Source organism: Gouania willdenowi, chromosome 6 (genome assembly GCF_900634775.1).
Source record: "Gouania willdenowi chromosome 6, fGouWil2.1, whole genome shotgun sequence".
In the NCBI taxonomy this organism is placed as follows: domain Eukaryota; kingdom Metazoa; phylum Chordata; class Actinopteri; order Blenniiformes; family Gobiesocidae; genus Gouania; species Gouania willdenowi.
Window position 1 is genome coordinate 9,876,738 of NC_041049.1, and position 22,144 is coordinate 9,898,881.

Below are 22,144 nucleotides of genomic sequence, written 5' to 3' on the forward strand. Positions count from 1 at the left end.
TTTATTCATTTGTTTGATAGAGACGGTGCACATTAACAAACATCTACGGTAGTTTAACAGCAGTAGACGTAAATATGCCAGATCATAGCATTAAATGGTTATTTGCCTCTGCAGTCCCGAGGCAGATAAAATACAAATTTGGGAATAAGACGATATATCACAATAAAAATGCATTACAGAAGAGTATACAAAGAAGTTAAAAGTAAATGGAACAATAGATCCCAATAAACACATTATAAAACAGTACACAGAGAATTTAAAGGTTAGGACAATAATGCACAGGTAAACATTACCATATAGTACAAAATTTAAAAGTGGTTGGCTTTCAGCCACTAAGTTAATGCTCGACTGTGTGTGTATATATAATGCTTTTTATTCACTCATCAGCACAGACAAGCAAGTCCATACAAATGTTTTCTTATTTACTGTTACTGCAAGTTACTGATGCAAGTTATTTCAAACTGCACTTTTTATGCATTTTTTTTTTTTTAGCTTTTCAAATTAAAAACAGCTGCTAAAGACAAGTTTGTTTACATAGTTTGAGTCTTTTTAATATATTGAAATGGATTGGCATATAAAAGGCAGCCTATCAAGCTGATATCCATTCTGGTATTAATTAATTACACTAAAATACGATTTTAAATGTGGCTCTGCTGATATAATCTTTAAAATCTCATGTTTAGGCTAAAATATATTTATTAATGGACTCAAAAAGTTGAAATTTTGCTTGATTTTGTAATAAATTGGCATTATTGGTTCCCAAAGACAGACCAGTTAAGAACCAGTGCTCTGTTGGCTGTCACTGGTATTTCTGAGTGTAACTGAATTATTTACAAGTCAGATTATCAAAGATGTTCTCGTTCTACTATCGATGTCTCAGCAGTAACTGACATCATTTACAAATGTGCAAAATGAAAATAATTCCCCTCTCATCTCACCTAAAGCCTGTATTTAGCTTCCTACTTGTCAACACTTGTTTACTCAACCTTCATCGACACGCCAAAAAGTGTTGCGTGACTGCTGGACTCTAACGCTAAAGCTGTAATGCTCTTATGAGATGTAAACAGCATCTACATACCAACACAATGAGTGCTAAGCTGATTACCAGTCACATTTGCTGCAACACAAATCAAAGAATCACAGTAAGACTTTGGGGGAAAAGCTGCTCACGCGCTAGAGTCAATTGAAAATTCATTCCACGTGTTTGAAAATGGGGTGCATGTATTAATAAAGTATAGGGAAATTGCTTTGTTACATTTTCCTCCCTGAAGAATGGATGCAACAAGGACAAAAAAAATAAATAAATTAAATTAAAATAATAATAATAATTAAAAAACAATGAAAAGATGAAATTATGAAGAAGATGTGAATGTTTGACTCGGGAAGAAACGAGGTTTGATGTAAAAGGATCTGTGTTCAAATCAGGGGACGGATCTGGATAAGCATAATGCTTTTTTCCGTCACCCTTTCCGGCATGCAAAAGGACAAAAAAAAAAAAAAAAAAAAAAAACAATGATGTGATTTTGCTCTGAATGTCAAAATGAATTTCTGTGATTGCAACCATGTCAGAAATGAACTGAATAAATAAAATAAATTAAAAAAAAATAAAAGGTCATAGACTGAGGAAAAATAAAGAAAACTGCAGTGGACAAAACAAAACAATTCAAAGTAAATAAAGGTCCAAAAACTGGATCTGGAAAGTCATTTAGGAAGAATGTAACTCACTGAAATGTGTTTAAAAAAACAACAACAGGCCAACAGAAAGAATATGTAAAGTGGGAGAGTACGAGGAGAAAAAGGGAGATAAGGTATTTGAACATTTATTAATAGACTAATGACATCATTTACCATTTAAATGCACTACCAGAGCAAACTGAAGGTACTGACTCTGGTAGTATTAAACTAAACCAACTATGGTTGCCACGCCCTCCTTTTATAACGTCAGTCACTAATTAGTAACAGGTGAGAGTGATGAGCTCAGGTGGAATCAATGGCTCCTAATGACTGAATGTGTGTCACAGCCCATGGCTTGAGATTTCATCAACAGCCTCACTGTTGTGACTTATGGGATTGTCAAATAAAACATTTTCTATCACTTAGGAAATTACTGGCAAACCGTGTGAAACACTTACATTTTTTTCCCACTGCCTTTGCCAAATCCCACTGTGTGATTCATGAATGTGTATTAATTAACTGATTTCATCTCAACACTGACTCATTTATTGTTTTGACACATTTTATTATGATGAAATAAAGTTCCTACAGTCGATTACCATAAACAAAACTGTGTACATGTGTACACTAGTTTTGTTTTGGCTCCAAACAGGTAGTAAAAGCTTCTAAATCTTTATTTTTTGAACGTGCCTACTGGCCAACACTGATAAGCCATAATATTATGACCACTGGCAGATGAAGTGAAAACACTCATCCGTTTCATATGGCACTTGGTACAGGTTGAGAAATAGGCGGCTTGAATGTGTACGGATATTTTTACATCATGTAGACTGCATGGTGCTGCATTTTCTGCTAAATTGTGGCAAACATGCTTAATACTTAAGATTTTGCATGACATTTGATATCCGTCCATTTGATCAAGTTACACATTGGACTCATATGGTAGAAAAATGTGCGGAAATTCAGGTTGTTGTCCCAAGATGTGTGGGTGAGGGTTAGGGTGAGGGTGTTAAATAGTTTTTTACATTTCAGGAGGTTAACTTCATCATATCGCATTATATTATGTCATATTTTGCGCTAGATTTGACATCGCTGTGTCTTTGTTCAACCGTTTACAGTGAAAAATTGTGCTTAAATGCGTGATATTTCCCTGTTATATTGCAATTTCTGTTTCATTTTGTTTAAAAAAATAAAAATAACAATATTTTTTTTAAGAAATATTGTTATTTTGTACTGAAAAGCAAATGCTATTTGCTTTTCAGTACATGAGTTTGTTTTTTTCCGTCTGTTTTTTGCAACCTTGCTGCCGGTAGCATCGGTTACTTGTCTCCATAAAACAGGGCTGCCTTTGCACAGGTGGTCGTAGTCTTATGACGGATCATTGGTAACAAACTAATCGTTTGTATTTTGATGCTTATATGCTTATCTTATGCTTATCTTATGCTTCAATCCAAGCAGCATTCTATAACAATTGTGTTGATGACTTTTTGTCATGTTTAAACTTGATTTTACTTTACAGTAGATATAAAGATCAGAAAAATGTTCTGCCTTTTGTGAGCTTACATTTTTACTGATGTGTATTTATCCGTTTACCTAAGTAATTTGTATTGTCCCTTTCCAGAGAAAGAACCTCAGTGTCTTGCTGAGTCTCGTTGTCTTGGCTTCCTCTGGAGTGATCCTGCTGTCAGCTCGTTTCTACTGGATGGGGAGTCGGCCTCCCAACTTCTCCAACTCTGACAACCCCGCTGCTGACTCGCCACATTTCCTCACCCGAACGCTAACTTTCCTCTACCTTCCCGCTGCCAACGCCTGGCTGCTGCTCTGCCCCGACAAACTCAGTTTTGATTGGTCCATGGATGCCGTGCCATTGGTCAGGTCCTTGGCCGATTGGAGGAACCTTCACACCGTTGCCTTTTATGTTGGATTTATTGTTTTGGCCTTCTCGGCTCTTCGTGGTCCCACTGTCAAATCCAGGGAAACCAGTGAAAAACCCCATATCGCTAACGGGAAAACCATCACAAATGGGAATGGTTACCATGCCACAGACTCAAACCACAACACAGAGCATGGCTTTCCAACAACTACTCTTAATGGGTCAACTGGACTTCATCACAGTCCTCCACAGACATTCCTGCCTCAAACGGAAAGCCTTGTACTTTTTTCACTCGGCGCTCTGTCATTGCCTTTTATCCCCGCTACCAACCTTTTCTTTTATGTGGGCTTTGTAATTGCAGAGCGAGTACTGTACATCCCCAGTATAGGCTTTTGCTTACTGGTAGCTACTGGTGCAAGAACATTGTATTTCAGACTAAACAGCAGATGTTCCAAGGCAGCAGTTTTGTCTCTTTGCGTAGGACTAGTGCTGTTGAATGGACTCCGAACTGTTCAAAGAAACAGAGACTGGAGCAACGAAGAGAGTCTTTATAAGTCTGGGATTAATGTGAATCCTGCTAAAGGTAAGAGAGATGAGAACAGAACATTCAGTTTGTTTTCATACACAACAGTAACAGGTCAATGTTTGCATGTTTTGCTTGTACATATGAGGGTTGTACTAGGGTTTCCAGTTCCAAAGCCCTTTCTCCAACCCAAGAACCAAAGAGGTTTTAGACCTCAGGCCCCTAAACCATTAAAATAACTTCTCACAAATCACCTAACACTAAAAATACTTCAAAATAAAAGTGCAACTTCCAACACTTCACTAATTAAAACCAAAAAGAAGTGCTTCACCAGTATCTATACATACCTATCATGGTCTTCATTACTTATGCCAAGTAGGCATTTATGATTGTTTGTTAGTCTGTTAGCAGGATTACTTTAAAAGTACTTCACGGATTTTGACAAAATGTTAACCAAAGATAGACCTTATGCAATGGAAGATTCCATCAACATTTGGAGGGAATTTAATATACTGAATCTGGATGAGTTTGAAAAATCTTCCCAAAATGTATATCTCATGGCTTTATGATAGTTCACTCAGTTACATTGGGTTGGTTCCTCACTTATCCCATCAAACTTAACCCGGATTGGATCCGGTTTGTGCATTTTATTGCGATTTTTCTAAAAAAAAAATTGGGTTACACATACATTTGTACATTGTATTGATATTTTTTTTTTGCAGGAAAACTGATCCAGATAACTGTCAATATCTGGCAAAATGGATATTTGGGGCTTGGCGGAGGTTTGCTCGTTTTTTTATGTCACTGTAGATTTTCAAAATTTCATCAATAGTTTAACAGCCGTCAAGAAGTCGAGAAGTTACAAAAGTTTAGATTTTATAATTAAATTGTATATAAAAAACAATCACATTTAGGGGTATCAAGGGGACACAATTTTAAAAAGACTGCTCTAAGATTGCAATTGAAAAATATCTCAGGCTCCAACTTTTAGCGATGTCAGTAATTCTAACCAAAGAAGACTCGTCTTACCTCGATGCCTAGACAAGGGCTATACCTAAGTAAAGCAGCTTAGCAGTAACGAGGATTTACATTTTGAGAGTTATTTTCTTGTGAAATTGTACCGACAGTTTGTGTGTGTGACTTCCATGTGTCTCCTGCAGCCTGGGGGAACTTGGGAAACGTCCTGAAGAACCAGGGAAAGATGGCCGAGGCCGAGAAGGCATACAGAAACGCTCTGCACTACAGAGGGAACATGGCTGACATGCTGTATAACCTGTGAGTGTTAAAGATATCGTCACAGCCTGGAGGTGCACAAGCTCTCATCCCCCACTCATCCATCACATGTGGTGGCAGCGACAGGAGAAGAAGAAAGGCAGGCAGATTAAAAAAAAAAAAAAGGGGAGAGGATTCGAAGGCATAGATTGATAGACTGAATGGAAAAGTAATGGAAAGCGAGGCACGAGCTACTGGATCTTTGCACCTTCTGTTCCTGATTTGGCTCGTTGCGTTTTTGCAGATTCTGCTGGAGAACATAAGCCTGCAACACAAGGTGTCAGAGGTGCTAAAACCTCAAAGCAGACCTGTGTCTCTACAGCTCTGTGTTCACGCTTAAGTTATGAGGGGAAAAACCAAGCTGTGTTTTGCATTCTTCAAACAGCGTTTTTTCCAGGATGATGGATGGTTGGATTTAGTGTGTGGATATGCTTCAGTCCATGTGGTGATAAAGAGAAACAGCCACAGTTACTTCTCTGTTTTCTTTTTCTTCATTTCATCACTTCTGGCTGCAGTTTGTGGTTAAAGCTTTTGTTTACTTTCACTCAGAAACTTTAATTCTGTGTGTCATAAAGAAAAAACTTGTGTTTTTTTCACTTTTTGCTCTACAGGGGTTTACTGCTGCAGGAAAATGAGCGTTACTCCGAAGCACTGCATTATTACAAGCTGGCCATCGGGAGCCGGCCCACACTGGCATGTGAGTCAGAGAAACAAATGGGAATATTTCCATGCCTCACTTCAGTTTTCATGACTTACTCTCGGGTTCATTTGATTTTGATTGGTTAAAGTTTCATTTCCTGTTGTTTTTTCATATTTCAGTGCTGGTGGTTCAGAAAAATAGAACAATTTGTCTATTTTTTGTAACGTGTGACCAGTTGTTGGCATGCCTAAATGGAAAAGATACCCAAAACATATCAAAGCGTATGTGGATAACAGCTGACCATCTCACAGTGATACCCATACAATGTATTTTTGGTCAGAGAAAAACCCAATAATACCCAAATATATTAGCCTTAGTAACTTCTGTTCAATCTTTCCCATCACGAAAATATGAGAAGTGAAAGTAGTGTAATGAAAACCAGAGCCGTTTCGCTTTGTGGGGGACACAGAGGCTGTTTGAAGGGGGGGGCAGTTTGCTAAGCAACATGGTGGGGTTTCAAATCCATTTCAAGGTCCACAAACTGCTACAAGCTATTATTTATCAAGAATCAGCTAAAAGCCAAGGCAAGGCAATTTTATTTGGAAAGCGCATTTCATGCACAAGGCAACTCAATATGCTTTACATGATCAAAAAGACAATAGCTTAAAATCAATACGAACTTGGCAACAAAACATTTAAAATCATCAGTAAAAACATTTGAAATCATTCAACAAACATCAACAACAACATAACCAAAAATCTCTCTCTCAATCATACGCAGTTGAGAAAAAAAGTGCCTTTAACTTTGATTTAAAAATGTTCACATTGGATGCTGACTTCAGCTCTGCTATAGTTTGTTCCTCTTCTTTGCAGCATAACAACTAAACACAGCATCACCATGTTAACTGTGAACTCTGGGCTCCACTATCTGACCTGTGTCCATAGATCTGAGAGACCTGCTGGGTTCATACCTGACTAACATGTCACTGATGTATTCTGGACCAAATGCATTCACAGTGTTTCTAGTCGACTATGTTAAGACTTCATTAATAATAATAATAATAATGCATTGGACTATATATAGCTGTTTATCATAGACACTCAAAGCACTTTACAGAATTAAAGCATTATTCTTTCACTCCACACTTAGTGGTGGTAAGCTACTATTGTAGCCAGAGCTGCCCTGGGACAGACTGAAGGAAGCGAGGCTGCCATAGTGCGCCATCGGCCCCTCCGACCACCACCAACACTCACTCACACACTACATTCATTCTTGGCCATATGGGTGAAGTGCCTTGCCCAAGGACACAATGACAGATACCACTGTGGCACCTCAGGATTATGGTTTATCTAATTCTCATATCAAACATATTTTCACGCATGGTAAAATGATGATCAGGTGAGGCCTAGAGCAGTGATTCTCAACTGGTGGGTCGGGACCCAAAACTGAGTCGCGGACCTGTACTGGGTGTGTTGCGGACAGCTGGTCAAAAAAATGCAATGTAGCTCATGTTGGACTTGTCTTTTATTTTGAAATAAACTTTTGTTTTGACAGGCATACTGTGAAATGCATGTTGAAATGCAACCCTAAGGAAAATATCTACATTTATGTGTTAAAAAAAGATTATATATGTGTGTTTTCTACAGCTATTTTTTAAAAATAAAAAAAATACATTTGGTTGGTTGAATTCTTAAAAAAAAAAAAAGTTGGGTCGCGATTTAATGACCGTGGTAAAATGTGGTTCCCAGTGGGAATTGTTAATAATAAAATGGCTTTGGACTCACAATAAAATGTTGGTTCCTGTTTAGAAAAAAACTGAATTTAAATGTCATGGAAAATAAAATGTAGTTTAAAAAATGGGTTAAATTTGACCCGAGATTTCATTCCATGTCTAATTTTAAGTAAAAACTAGATTGTAAATTTCACTCTAAGCCTGTGGAATGCCTTTAGTAAACACTTTTTCAGAATATTTAAGGTTTTTCTCATGGCCGTGTAGTAATTTGTTGGACCAAACTCATGTCAAGATGACATCGGGGAATTCAATTTCACACTTGAATGCCTTCAGTGGAATGGTGGTTGGACATTTTATGGCTTCAAGGACGTTTTGATGAAGGACACCTTTCCTCACTCCTTTTTTCAGATTGATGGCTTATCTCGTGTTTTCCTCCGACTTTATCTTATGTTGCTTTTATTCATGTGGACCTTTTTGCTTTCTTATTTAATGCTAATCTTCTCTGCTTTTGACCTCTGTCTGGTGTAAAGTATTTCTTCCTACAGCTTCCACGTCTGCAAAATCTCAAAAGCAAAAAAACACTTGCAGATTTCTTTTCCACACTGAGCTTAAACAGCTCCTACTCCGACGTGCAGGATTTTTTTTTTTCTTGCCGACTTTGACACGGATTTCCTGTCCCTGTGATCCACAGCTGCCTACTTGAACACGGGGATAATCCTGATGAACCGGGGAAATCTGGAGGAGGCCAAAAGCACTTTTCTCACTTGTGCCGACATTCCTGATGAGAACTTGAAGGATCCTCATGCCCATAAGAGCTCCGTCACCAGCTGCCTGTACAACCTTGGAAAACTGCTCCATGAGCAGGGCCAGCAGGAGGTCAGTGATGGAAACACCAAATATTCTTGCCGAATGTAAAAACTAGGTCACTGTTTCATAGCCGACATTTAAACATTTAGCACACTTTTCTCACATTTACAAATTAATGTAAAAACCATGTTCTATATAATATGTGCATGCATGAAAAATAAATCTAAATGGTAAATGTAAATCTAAATGTTAAATTCTAAATCTAAATGGTAAATATAAATCTAAATGTAAGATCTAAATATAAATGTTAAATAAAAATGTTAAATCTCAATCTCAATGTTACATTTTAATGTTAAATCTAAATGTTAAACCTAAATGTGTAGAAAGTATACAAAGTGTGCAGGTCAGCACCTATCGATCACGTGGCCCCGCCCACACTCCACATAGCCCACCTTCCAAGGTATTCTGTCTCGTCGGTGTCTTCATCACTGGCAAAAGTGAGTTGACATACAGCACGCTGGTACTCTCAGTTAATCTACGTCTGTTCAACTGTGGTCCACACATTCCCTCAGCTTATATGCAATCAGCACACCATTCATTAGCGCTCTTTCGGTTTTGTCAGTTTGGAGTGATCCCGCCATGTCTCGCTTTTCCCCTCTCCTCACTCCACAGTCGATGGTGTGGGTGGGGCCGTGTAATCGACAGGCGCTGACCTGCCCACTTTGCATAATTTCAACATTTAGCTTTACACTTTGTAACCAATTTAACATTTAGATTTACATTTAACCTTGATATTTAGATGTATTATTTAGATTTAACATTTAGATTCACATTTTACCTTTAGATTTAGATTTAACATTTAGATTTACATTTTACATTTACATTTAGATTTACATTTAACATTTAGATTTACATTTAACATTTAAATTTCAGTTTAACATTTAGATTCACATTTAACCTTTAGATTCACATTTAACCTTTAGATTTATGTTTAAGTTTAGATTTTTTTTTGTGCACACATTTATAACAATGAACATGCTCTTTTGCATGAATTTGTCTTAAATGACAGAACAATTAGCTCAATGTAAGGGAAGTGATATAAATGATGATTCATTTAGACTGATGTTTAACATTTAGATTTACATTTAACCTTTGGATTTAGATTTAACATTTAGATTTCTAATTAACATTTACATTTAGATTTAGATTTACATTTAACATTTAGATTTAGGTTTAACATTTAGATTTACATTTAACCTTTATATTTAGATGTAACATTTAGATTTACATTTAAGTTTAGATTTTTTTTTTTTTTGTGCACACATTTTTAACAATGAACATGCTGTTTTGCATGAATTTGTCTTAAATGACAGAAAAATTAGCTGAATGTAAGGGAAGTGATCTAAATGTTCAAAATATGTTGGCTTTTAAACAGTGACCTAGTTTTTACATTAGGCACCCTATAGAGTGACGCAGCCCTGACTTGCTGGTTCATATTAACCCTTTATTTTATCCACCACTACAGGAGGCCTTGTCTGTATACAGAGCAGCTGTGCAGAAAATGCCCAAACAGTTTGCACCTCACAGCCTTTTCAACATGATGGGTGGGTAACACTAAGCCTGTTTCTACCTCCAGACTCTATGAAATACTTTGATATTTAGTTAGTTACAGAAATCCCACGACAATAAGACATGAGTAAAATCTGTAGTAATAAATACCTTTGGCTGGATTTTCACAGATAAAATCCAACCTTTTCATTTAATTTGCTAAATTTGTGCAAAGTGATGACATTCCCTCTGTCCCCTGTTAAACTGAACTTCCATCTTTAAATTGTTCTCAGACTTTGTTTCATACCCAAGAGAATTAAAACTAATCCATATAATAAAACCCATCCCCTCCTTTGTTATTGTAACATTAATGACATTACTGGAGGCTCGTCCTGATGATACAGTGATATTGAGTGGATACAGATGTTGTTTATTATGTTTCATTCATGAAACCATCAGCTTTAAGTGAATAAAGTTCTGCAAGTATCACATTTCTGAAAACTAGAAACTATCTTACATGTCTTAGAGATAAAAGTCAAACATAAAACAAAAAAACAGACATATTATTTTGAAGGTATTATTGTCTTTTGATCTTTTTGATAGAAGCTTTGCAGGATAGGACTTAAGCACCAATGTTTTATATGAATGAAAATATTCAATATCTTTCCTTGGAAATCTGTAGTTTTTGTTGTTGGTTAAAAAATTTTTTTTTCTCCTTTATGAATTAAAATAATTGATCATATGACTTTAAATAGTTATTTCAGGCACTGGTTCTCAAACTGGGATCATTGAGCTGTAGCTTGGAGGCCACTGATATATATATATATATATACAAAATGTTCAAATAAATGTGCACATTTATTTATTGATTTGTTTATTTAATGTGGACATCACAATTATCGTACATTGGTTACCCAGATGTATTGATTTAAGTGTGTTAGCACGTGCTAATTTGCAACACCTGCCCACAGGAGGCTTTTAAAGGGTTAAAAGTAACCCAAGTAATGAGGAAGTAAGGAGAAGAAATGCATTGTTCGAAACATTACAGCATTAATATTTTGTTTACGGGTAATGCTTTAATATATACAAAACTATTACAGACACTCTTAAAGTTGATTTCTACTATACAAATCTCTTAAATATTTAAGTTAAAACTTTCAAAATACAGTGTCAGTCCTGTCCCACCCAGATGTACATTTATTCAGGAGCCACTAAATCAGTGTTTTTTAGCCTTGGGGTCTGGACCCTTTGTGGGGTTGCCTGGAGTTTAAATGGAGTCACCTGAAATTTCTGAAAAAGTAAAATAGATTTTTGAATTTTGTTTTATTATTGTTTTTAATTAAAACAACACACAACCATAAACATATATATATATATATATGTCATTCCCTCCTGAAAAACATACCTCCAGTGTTGCTCAGATTGATTCACGTATTTTTGCGTAATCTTTAAATCTCCTGCTTGCAGCCATTTTCCTGCTGTTTTGCTCGAGGAGGCGAGGCTCCGCCTTGGGGACGAAGCTCCTCCCCCTCCTATGTTTTCTTCCTCATTCCGGCCCACAGCACACGCCTCTGCAGATCTTTTAAAAAAAAAAAAAAAACTCGGAAACTGTAGAAAGTAGCCAAATACAGCGCACAGAAAAACAGAAGTAAACATTTTCTTGCGTGTTGGAATGACTACTGAAGGGGGAGTTGTCATGGGCGTGTCAGACAGGCTAGGAGTTTCTTAAAGAGACACAGGCAAATTTGGATGGTCATGAACAGTGTTGCTACAGAAGGAAATTTGCTGCATTTTCCAAACAATTTTTGATTGCGTAGTTATTTGAGTATGCTATAAAATGGTACTATGTGCCTGAAAAAAACATGATACCCGCCCCTTTAAATAGTTCCTGGATCCAAAAAGTTTGAGAATCCCTGATCAAAGGAATTGTAAAAGTTGAGTCATCAAAGGTTGTCTGCTCTGTTACAGGAGAGGCCTACATGAGGATGAACAAGCTGGAGGAAGCAGCTCACTGGTACAGAGAGTCACTGAGGGCCAAACCGGACCACATCCCTGCTCACCTCACCTATGGCAAACTCCTGTCCATCACTGTGAGTCCATTACACACACGTGCACACACACACACACACAGGCACAGGGGAAGGGCCCGGGGCACAAAGCATCTCAGTAATGATTGCAGTGGTTAACAATGAAGCTGGGTGTAAATAAACGGGCCCTGACGTGGCAAAGCCCAATGATGAATGATACATAGTCAGTGACTTATGGGGACGATGAAGAAAAGCCAACCCATCCTATCGATTCCTCTGACCAAGTGTGATAATTGTTATTGGGCGTGAGCCAGCGATGAGCAACGATGTACGGCCAGTGAACCCAGCGTCCTCCATCAGAAGCTGTACACTCCCAGTATAGGTTTGGATGGAAAATGGAAAACAGTGTGTGAAAGAAGAGACGGAAACAATGGCGCTAAAGGGCTCACCTCACATTCACTCAGCTACAAGGACTGAAGCCAAAACACAAACTTCCATATAGACTGCTGCCTAAACACTCCTCACACCTCATATATTTAATCACATTCAAATTCTCCAGTCTGATGTGTTTTTGCACTTCCTGTGTTTGCTCTGACTCTCACGCTTCTTATTGTCAGTGATACCACAGCAGATGTGTTCACAGCTGAGACACGTTTGGACTGTGTGTCCTGTGTAACCTCCATAACACGGTTTGACCTTTTTTCCTTCCTCAGCCTGAGGTGACGAGTATAGACTCATCCTGGTGTGTGTGCACACACTCTCAGCTGAAAATCCCAAGGGATCAAACATTAGTTCAGGCCAGTTTCCTCTCCGAGTTGAAAGATATGAAGAAATGCGTCCTGTGTGATTCAGAATAGATTATAAAGTTAGTGGACATCTGCTCTGCTCCCTGAGGCTCAACAGGATTAGAGGAGTTTCACCTCTACTCCTCAGTCCTCACAGGCTGAGCAAACCAGAGATAGACTGGAAGGAATAGACCAACAATGGGCCACTTTTATCACTGGAAGGACTGTCTAATCCAAGGGCCACATTATCAAAATTCATGTCAGCATTTGGAATAATAACCTATGTCATTTTTAATACAGGAAAGAACAAGAGTTTAAATTTCTGTCAATTTTTTTTTTCTTTCTGTGTTTTTTTGTTATTTTGTGTGTGTGTGTGTGTGTTTTTTATACTGTTTTTGTCTATTTTTGTTGACATTTTGTCTTTTTTTCTTTTTCTCTGTTTTTCAAAATCATTGTGTGTTTTTCAAGTCATTTTTTTGCATTTTGTGTGTGTGTGATAAGTCTTGTTTGTATTTTTTGTTTAAAAAAAAAAATAAATAAATAAATAAATAAAATCTGTTTTTTCACATGATCTTTTATTTTTCTGTGTTTTTGGTGTAATTTTTGTCAATTTTTTTTTGTTGTTTTGTGTGTTTTTGCTGTCATGTGTATTTTTTGTTGTTCTTTTTTTTGTAATATTGTTTGTTTTTTGGAGAAATGATGTGTGTAAAATTAGACTGAGGGCCTCATTGTCCATGCCTGGTATAGACAATGGGTCAGTGGAAATGCTTATAATGTCATTACTCACTTTTCCTTATTAAATCACTCCATCAGCTACTTTTAGAGTCACTCAGTGAAAGGGAAGGTCAAACCCAAGTCTTACTCTGTGGTTGACCCCGTCATGTGCTGCTATAGGTAAAAACAAAAACAAAGGGTGAATACAATCCTTCGGATATTTACATTGAGACCTTTAAACATGTTTTTCCTTTTCCTTAGAATATCTTTCATAATGGCTTCATACATATTTATCGGTGGTCTTTGAGGTCCAGGAAGTTTATTAATAGACCTGCTTCAGACTCTCACTGTGGATATTGTTGCTATTTTTAGTTTAACTGAAGGTAATAAAGCGAGAACCAAAGAAAACCAGTCCCTGTATTGAGTCTCTCATTGAGAGAAATTGCTGCCATGGGAAGTTGATGATGAAATGTGAAATGTTCTCATTTTTAGACAGAATCACTCTTTAAAGGGATCCTCCACTGTTTTTACAAATGTGGCCTAAAACCTTTGAAATGTCCTGATTAGAAAATCTATGCCTACGCATTATTTTGCACCGTATTTGTTTTGTTAATTTTTAAAAATGGGACTAGTTTACCGTTTGAGGGCCTGTGCTAATAAGTTAACTTTTGTTTACTGAGATTGAATCAACAAAATCCGTGCCCTGAAAAAAATCTGTGACCACAGGGGGCGACAGTTCCAACTCTGCTGTTCCGTAGACAGCATGAAGAAGAGAAGAACAACCCAAAACAGCACAAGTTGTCATTTTAGTTGAAAAAGCTGCTAAATGATCCTGAATGCTTCACCTCCTATAGAACTCAATGGACTAAAAGGGGCGATTTACGTCATCAATGACATCATTTCACCATGGCGGTGCACAGGGTAAAGTAGTCCCAGTTTTAAAAGTTAGTCAAACAAATATGGTGGAAAATAATGCATTTTGTTAGGCATAGATCTTCTAATAAGGTTTTAGGTCACATTTGTAAAAACAGTGGAGGTTCCCTTTAACAAAGAAAACAGCCTCCGTTCAATTCAATTCAATTCCACTTTATTTATATAATGCCAAATACAACAATAGCGCTTATCAAAAATATAAAATTGTTAAGAAAAAAACCCAACAATTCCATGAGAAAGAGTGAAAACATGTTGATAACAAAACTAATATTGACATTCTGAACACAACAGTCATAATTTCCATTTTTTATTTATTCTAGGGGCAGAAAACAGAAGCTGAGAGATACTACGTCAGAGCCATCCAACTCGACCCAATGAAAGGAAACTGCTACATGCACTACGGTAAGAAAAGGTTTGCCATTAAACACTAGCTATAGCTACTGTACACTGACCACCATTCATACATTTGTCATCCTGATTAAAGGTTTATTGTGTAAGCTGAACAATATAATGTAGACAATTTGGTTTGAAATAAACCAAATGGTATTTTTACTGGTCCATAATTAAGTGAGACAACTGGCATTTTTAAGCTGATTAACAGAAATACAAAAAAAGATACTAGTGTGTCTCTAGCCCCAGGGGTCACCAACATGGTGCCCACGGGCATCAGGTAGCCCGCATGGACCATATGAGGGGCCCTCATCACCAATGAGTTCCATCTAAAATCTGATTTACTTTCCAGGATTCAAACTCAGGAAGATAAATACAGATAAAACATTTAGTTAGTACTTAGAAGAGTTCAATACTGCTGCACGTGATAACGTTTTAGTATCAAATTAACGTTTTAAAATGTTTATTTGCACTGAAACATCGTCACAGTGTTGCAGATTTGGTGTATGTGGTGTGGTATGCTATATATGACAGTTTTTTTAAACGGATTTTAATTAAATATGACAATAGTTAATTTTTTACAAATGTTCAATGTTGAAACATTTCCTGTCTTGTTAAAGTCCGTGTAAAGCAGAAATACATTTGTGTTATGAGTCATTAACCAATGAGCCAAATTTAAAAGATTAAAAAATCGCGAAATAAATAAAATTACTTTAGGTCTCAAAATCATGGAAAAACAAGCACTTCTCTCTGCTCTGAAATGGTGGGGGCGTGTCAGTTACAGGCGCTGGCACCGCCTCCGTATACTGTGTCTATGTGAAAGCGGCTCCAGCGTCGCTAGTGCTTCTCGGTTTTCCAAAAGTGCTCTGATCGGGCCAAACGAGGTGTCGGCGGAAAGGTCTGCTCCGCCCGAGTCCGTATGTGTTCATCTCTCCCTGGTAGAGTCAGAACTGCGCCCGCTAGAGGCAAAACACACAATCACGGTGCAAAAAAAGTGCTAATTTCATGGAAAATGTGGCATCAGCGGACGTGTTTTATTTCCCCGAGTTCAGATATGTGGTTTGTTTTTGGCTAGGGGCCTTTGACAATGTTACCTGTTTGCTTCTTCTCATGCTTTCTATTACATGGCAAAAAGAAATGTATTATTCAAAACAATTTTATGTTAACTTAAAATGTTGCTTTTTTTTTTTTTTTTCACTGATGGCCACTTTAAATTTGGTTCAGCCGTTGCAATAATACATCTCATTCAAAAGGAAGTATGTGACCTATTTTCATTACAAATAAAAGCATTTACAAAATAGTTTCTTTTGAAAATCTGTCGTCTTCTTTGGTTAAATTTTAAAAACCTGGTCACCCGAGGAAAGTGCGATAGTTTTCCATCAGAACTCCAGTTAATGCTATATTTGACCATGTTGGTGCAGCTATCTTCAGGATGTCAGAGATAAAATCTACTCAATCCCCTTGTTGTTGCCTTGTCCTTTATTCTTCTTCCTTATCTTGTTCTCGTATGTCTCCTTTTCTTATCATGTTATTGTTTTATAGTTTAGTTTGCGTTGTGGCGAGTGCTGTCTTGATGATTTTGGACCAAGCAGTTTCCCCTCTGAAGCCTGTGCTGTCACTGTTTTGTCAGTGTTATCGTGTAGTTCCATGCTGTAGGTGAGTTTCTTTTAGCATCGATAATCAGGCTACGTTAGCTAGCCTGGGGTCAGCTTGGCTGAGCTCAACACAAAGCACACATGTAGGAAAGATTGTGCACATGGAAAGGTAGAGACGGAGACAAAGCCCCCTTGTCCTGCCTGTGCTCGCGCTAATTCATTTTAATGCTAACAGTCTCACGGACAAAGCATTTAGCGTTAGCCTACAGGCGCAACGCAAAGGAGCCCCCGCATTCCTCCCATTCAGCAACATCTGTCGCCATGCTTGCCTGTTAATTTATAGCCAGTGAAGCAAAGCAGTTGTGGGTGCCGCGCCAGGTGGCCGGACTCCCACTGGGAAAGGGATGAAATACTTCCGTCTCATATGTGTTCCTAAACACAGCTGAGGATGCTACTAATCCTGCACTCAGTCTCAGTCTTCTTCTCCCTGCTCTTTCTTTGTCACTCATTAGTTGTTTTTTTCATTGTCATTTGTCTTATTTCATTTGTGTATTGTAGATATTAATGAGTTTGATTCACACTCTGAAAAATAAACATTTTAACAATGATTTCAGACACTTTTTGTACTAATGTCAGTAAGCTAGCATGTTTCAATGTCATTGTGGAAATGCTAATGTTTGCACTTTAGGTGAACATTTTCATCAACTTGCCTTGAAATTCACACTCCAACGTTGCCAAATACAGTAGTATGATGTACAGTAAATGTGGTGTACATCATTCTACTTATCTGTTATTTCACCAATATAAACTGATGCATCGCTTTTAAAAACCGCTAATGGTAACACTTTAGTTTACCTATTAACCATTAATTATTTGCGTATTCACATGCAAATTAGTAACATATTGACTTTTAATTAGTCATTATTAATTACTTATTAATGCATTATTCTGCGTGGCCTTATTATACAACCACAACCAGTGAGTTTTCCCTCAATAACCTCAGAATTATTACTTATTAGTAGTAAGTAAGGAAGTTGTTGTATATGAATTATGATCTCAACATGCTAGGGTTAGGATTAGGGTTAACGTTTACCCTAATCCTAACCCTAAACCTGTTTGTTGTATAATAAGTGCATAATAAGGCATTAACAAGAATAAGGCATTAATAAGTACTCAATAAGGCATTAATAAGTACTTAATAAGGCATTAATAAGTACTTAATTCTGGCACTATTAAGTACTTAATAAGGCATTAATAAGTACTTAATAAGCATTAATAAGTACTTAATAAGGTATTAATAAGTACCTAATAAGGCATTAATAAGTACTTAATAAGGCACTATTAAGTACTTAATAAGGCATTAATAAGTACTTAAGCATTAATAAGGCATTAACAAGTACTTAATAAGGCATTAATAAGTACTTAATAAGGCATTAAGTTCTTAATAAGGCATTAATAAGTACTTAATAAGGCATTAATAAGTACTTAATAAGCATTAATAAGTTCTTAATAAGGCATTAATAAGTACTTAATAAGGCATTAATAAGTACTTAATAAGGCACTAATAAGTACTTAATAAGGCATTAATAAGTACTTAATAAGCACTAATAAGTTCTTAATAAGGCATTAATAAGTACTTAATAAGCACTAATAAGTTCTTAATAAGGCATTAATAAGTACTTAATAAGGCATTAATAAGTATTTAATGATGATTAATTACGAGCCAATATGTTACTAATGCTAATAAGCAACTTAATAATGTTTAATAGGTGTTCCCTAAACTAAAGTGTTACCCAACTAATTATTGTATCTAGTGTTAATTTTGTTGACGTTTTCTAAAGTGACAACAGCTTGATTATGACTAGATTTAAAAAAAAAAAAAAAATTTCAATGAAAACTATCAAAATATATTGATATTTTCATTAACTAATAAAAACAAAACTATCATTTTGTCCACATGGTTTACAGCAGGTGCATAAACAAAACATTATTGAGTGATCTAAAAGAAAGCATCACTGAGATACCCATTTATTGCTCACCTATTTGGATTTTTCATACTCACAATGTTTCAGTCTTTCAGCCCATTTACAGTCACCACTTCCTATATCGCAGTGTTTTGTTCAATGCATGGCACATTTTAATGTGCAAGTAGTTGCAGAACAAGTGTGCTGTAAAATGGTCATCGCTTACAACTGTTAACTTACTGGTTACTTAATACGTCATGATATCAAAAAGTAGCATGTGAACTCAGCCACCAGTATCATGTTGATGTCAATCATAAGCTGGTTGCTGACAGAAAAAAAAAAATGTAAATTTAATGCAAATTTCACTACATCATATATGTTCTTATCCACAAGTTAAAAGAAAGTTGTGTTGTGTTATGTTTAACGGTGGGCCTAGTTTAGATTCATCACTATCGCAACAAATTTGCGATTGCGGTGTTGTTGCGCTATCGCAACAAAACTGCTGTTTTGTTTTTTCCCTTTTTTTTTTTTACCATTTCCATTCTTCTACTTTAAAACTCATAGAAAAATAACAAAATGGGAAATCACATATTTCAAAACAGTAATAACTATAAACCCCCCTCCCTCGCGCCCTCTGTTATGACGTCTATTATCTTTAAAATGTGAGTTGTCATAAAGTTGGCGATCATAGTAAGGGAGACAATCATTGATTTGTTCAATTTCACTGATTATTTATCACAGATAATGAGAGAGTTGCTAAATATAGTTCACATTTTTCCAGCCGTGTTTCTTCTACTCTAGATTTCACTTCCTGTTTTGTCCTTTGTGTCCAGGTCAGTTCCTGTTGGAGCAATCACGTCATAGCGAAGCTGCAGAAATGGCCGTAAAAGCTGCGGAGCTCGACAGCTCTGAGTTTGACGTCGTCTTCAGCGCTGCTCACATGCTCAGGTTAGATAAAGACATAAACTCTGAGGTATTTATAAGATAATGTGGGATCTGATGCTACATATGTTGGATTTTTTTCTGCCCCTGGATTTCATTACGATGAGATAGAAATTATGCCAGTGTTTTAAATAAATTCAACTTGTAAAGTTTGGGAATGGAAGGATAATATGCGCTACATGTATGTTTCAGTCCGCAACAGTGACTTTTAACTCTATGGCTTATAAAAAAAGAAGCCATGGGAGAGTTTTAGCTCAAAACTTGGCGAGTGTCTGCAAAGCCAGCCTGTAAATCTCTAAATGTGTCAGAAGGGAAGGAGAATGTCCTTTTCTTGGTCCAACTGAAGGGAATATTGGAATAATGTACAATGATTCTGTAGATCTGGAAAAGTCATCAGTGCTCTCTGAGTGTCCGTGTCCATGGTACGCTGCAGAGGGCTTGATCACGTTAAGGGTTTAGGCTCTGGTTTCTTTGGGCTTTAGAAACATAACGACAGATGAATCGGCTGTATCCGACGGATTGTTTTCAGATGAGATTCATTGTGATATAAATCTAAGCAGATTAGCATAATGGTGTGTTGATGCTTTAGATAACTGATGGATGCCTCGCTGATGAAAAATATGAGAACAAAACAACTGGAAACAACTTTTTAAACACAAAGATGACTCAGAATTAAAACATTCAACTAAATATGTCACTAGAAAGAAGGGAATATTTCAGTTTCTACAGAACCATAAAAATATGTTTTTAACTGACACATGTTCCCGGCAGAATAAAAAAAAATACTTTAGTCCTTCCCATCTTGTACTCCTAACATCCTAAAGCTTTATCTACACTTTAAAGATCAACCAGGATATCATTTTTAAACCTGAGATAACCCTGCATTCAGAGCACACGCTTAACTTTAATCACTGACTTATGAATAAGAACAACAATGGAGAAGTTTTCCCAATTGTATTGGTTTGGCACCGCAAAATACAGTGTTTCCATCCGTATGAATCAGATTAGCTGTTCATGTGTATCCAGCTGTAGCGTGTAAGTGGTTGGTAACATTGTATCAATAACCCTCGAATCTCCAAATTCTTCGTAACACTGCTCAATGTAGGAGTTTAGGCCTAATTTTGACTCCAAAAAACCTAAATAAAGAGTAATAGCTTGTTCACACTAGGGAATCCTAGCTCGGGTTAACCTCTCCAGGATTTGTTTTCCCTTAACGTTGGGTTTTTTAGGCCCTGTGTGAAGACGCAACCGGTGGGTTTTGAAATTGTTGCACTGCTGTGCAATTATTTAAAGTAAAAGACAATAAACTTAGGAAACTCAATGAACTGCATTTCCCAAAGAAAATGCAAGTGAGGATGCGAAAGCTGAAGCCCTCGGAGTCGGTATAATCCCTCTCAGAGTCAGAATTCGCCCCCAGAATCAGTATAACCCCTCAGACTCAGTATACCCACCAGTCATTTATCCAATAGGTTTGAAATGGTAATTGTGGGATTGCTACATCTCTGTCAATTTTAGACACAATTTCAGCACCAAAAGTTTGTCCACTCTTTGATCTATAAATCTATTTACTTTGTGGAGGTTGCACTTTGACAAATATATTTATATTAATTATTAAATTGACTCTGTTTGTCAAGCTCATCCATATATTAACCAATTTACACCATTCAAAGATCAAAATGTTCTGATTAGTGACAATGATAATATCTATTTGTAAAATGTCAACTCTCTTACTTTTAATTTAATTTAAGGTTTTATGCATATTAGGCTGCTTTTGCAAGATTTTATGCTGCGTTCACACTGGACGCAGCACAAATTTTAGAAATGCATCCACAGGATCGAAAAAACTTTTTCCCCATGTTTGCTTCATATGCGTATCTGAAGCAAATATAAAAGCGCCGTCAACCAGACGGTGATGCTCTTTACCTTCTGTGTTAGCTGAAGTGCCATCGCCGGCGATCCTGGATTCACCAGGTTAAGCAGCGACGCATCCAACTCAGTGAGTTTCACTGTTTTCTTCATAAAAACAAAAAACTGGCCGTGTCGTAGACCTATGGGTGGTCACACACCGCCACGATTATTTTCTCCTCCATGCTGAAATGGGTGAAAAGACCGGTGTCCGTGTTGACAATCTGACGTCATTGTCAACAAGGACTCTGATTGGCTTTCCCGCCTGCGCGTCACACGAAACATCCGCTGGAGTTCAATATTTTCAACTCAAGCAAATTCAATTCAATTCAACTTTATTTATACAACAAAGTCATCTCAATGCGCTTAACAAGTTCATAGTAAGAAATAAAGAACTCGAATGACGAAAGTCACGGAAAATCGGAAAATCGGAAGCTCGTATGGCCAACGCTCTTGCCGGGCGGCTCAAACTGCGCCGCCCAACAGGAGTAGAAGTCTATCCTATTGACTTTGTATGTAAACTGGACGCTGAAACATTTTGTGACGTGTCTGGTGTGAACGCAGCTTTAGATTAAGCCTGCTAGCGTACTTTTAAAGCTTTAATCCTGCAGCTACAGCCGCAATTTATAGCTTAAATTTTTGCTCCAGTCTTCTTTCTTATAAATGGTAAATGGACTTGATTTTATATAGCGCTTTATCACCACACTGAAGCAGTCTCAAAGCGCTTTACACATCAGCTCATTCACCCAATCACTCTCACATTCACACACCAGTGGGACAGGACTGACATGCAAGGCGCTAGTCGACCACTGGGAGCAA

The 22,144-nt window shown here is 37.0% G+C and overlaps 1 protein-coding gene across 1 annotated transcript in view; it reads left to right on the plus strand.

Annotated features, from left to right (window-relative positions):
• The window catches only part of tmtc2a (transmembrane O-mannosyltransferase targeting cadherins 2a), a 76,663-nt gene that overhangs the window by 48,908 nt on the left and 5,611 nt on the right, over window positions 1-22,144 (plus strand). The window contains exons 3-10 of the mRNA XM_028451520.1: window positions 3,296-4,130; window positions 5,231-5,345; window positions 5,954-6,039; window positions 8,407-8,591; window positions 10,048-10,126; window positions 12,039-12,160; window positions 14,850-14,931; window positions 19,312-19,426. Coding sequence (XP_028307321.1) covers window positions 3,296-4,130; window positions 5,231-5,345; window positions 5,954-6,039; window positions 8,407-8,591; window positions 10,048-10,126; window positions 12,039-12,160; window positions 14,850-14,931; window positions 19,312-19,426 — 1,619 coding nt within the window. The remainder of the gene's footprint in view (window positions 1-3,295; window positions 4,131-5,230; window positions 5,346-5,953; window positions 6,040-8,406; window positions 8,592-10,047; window positions 10,127-12,038; window positions 12,161-14,849; window positions 14,932-19,311; window positions 19,427-22,144) is intronic.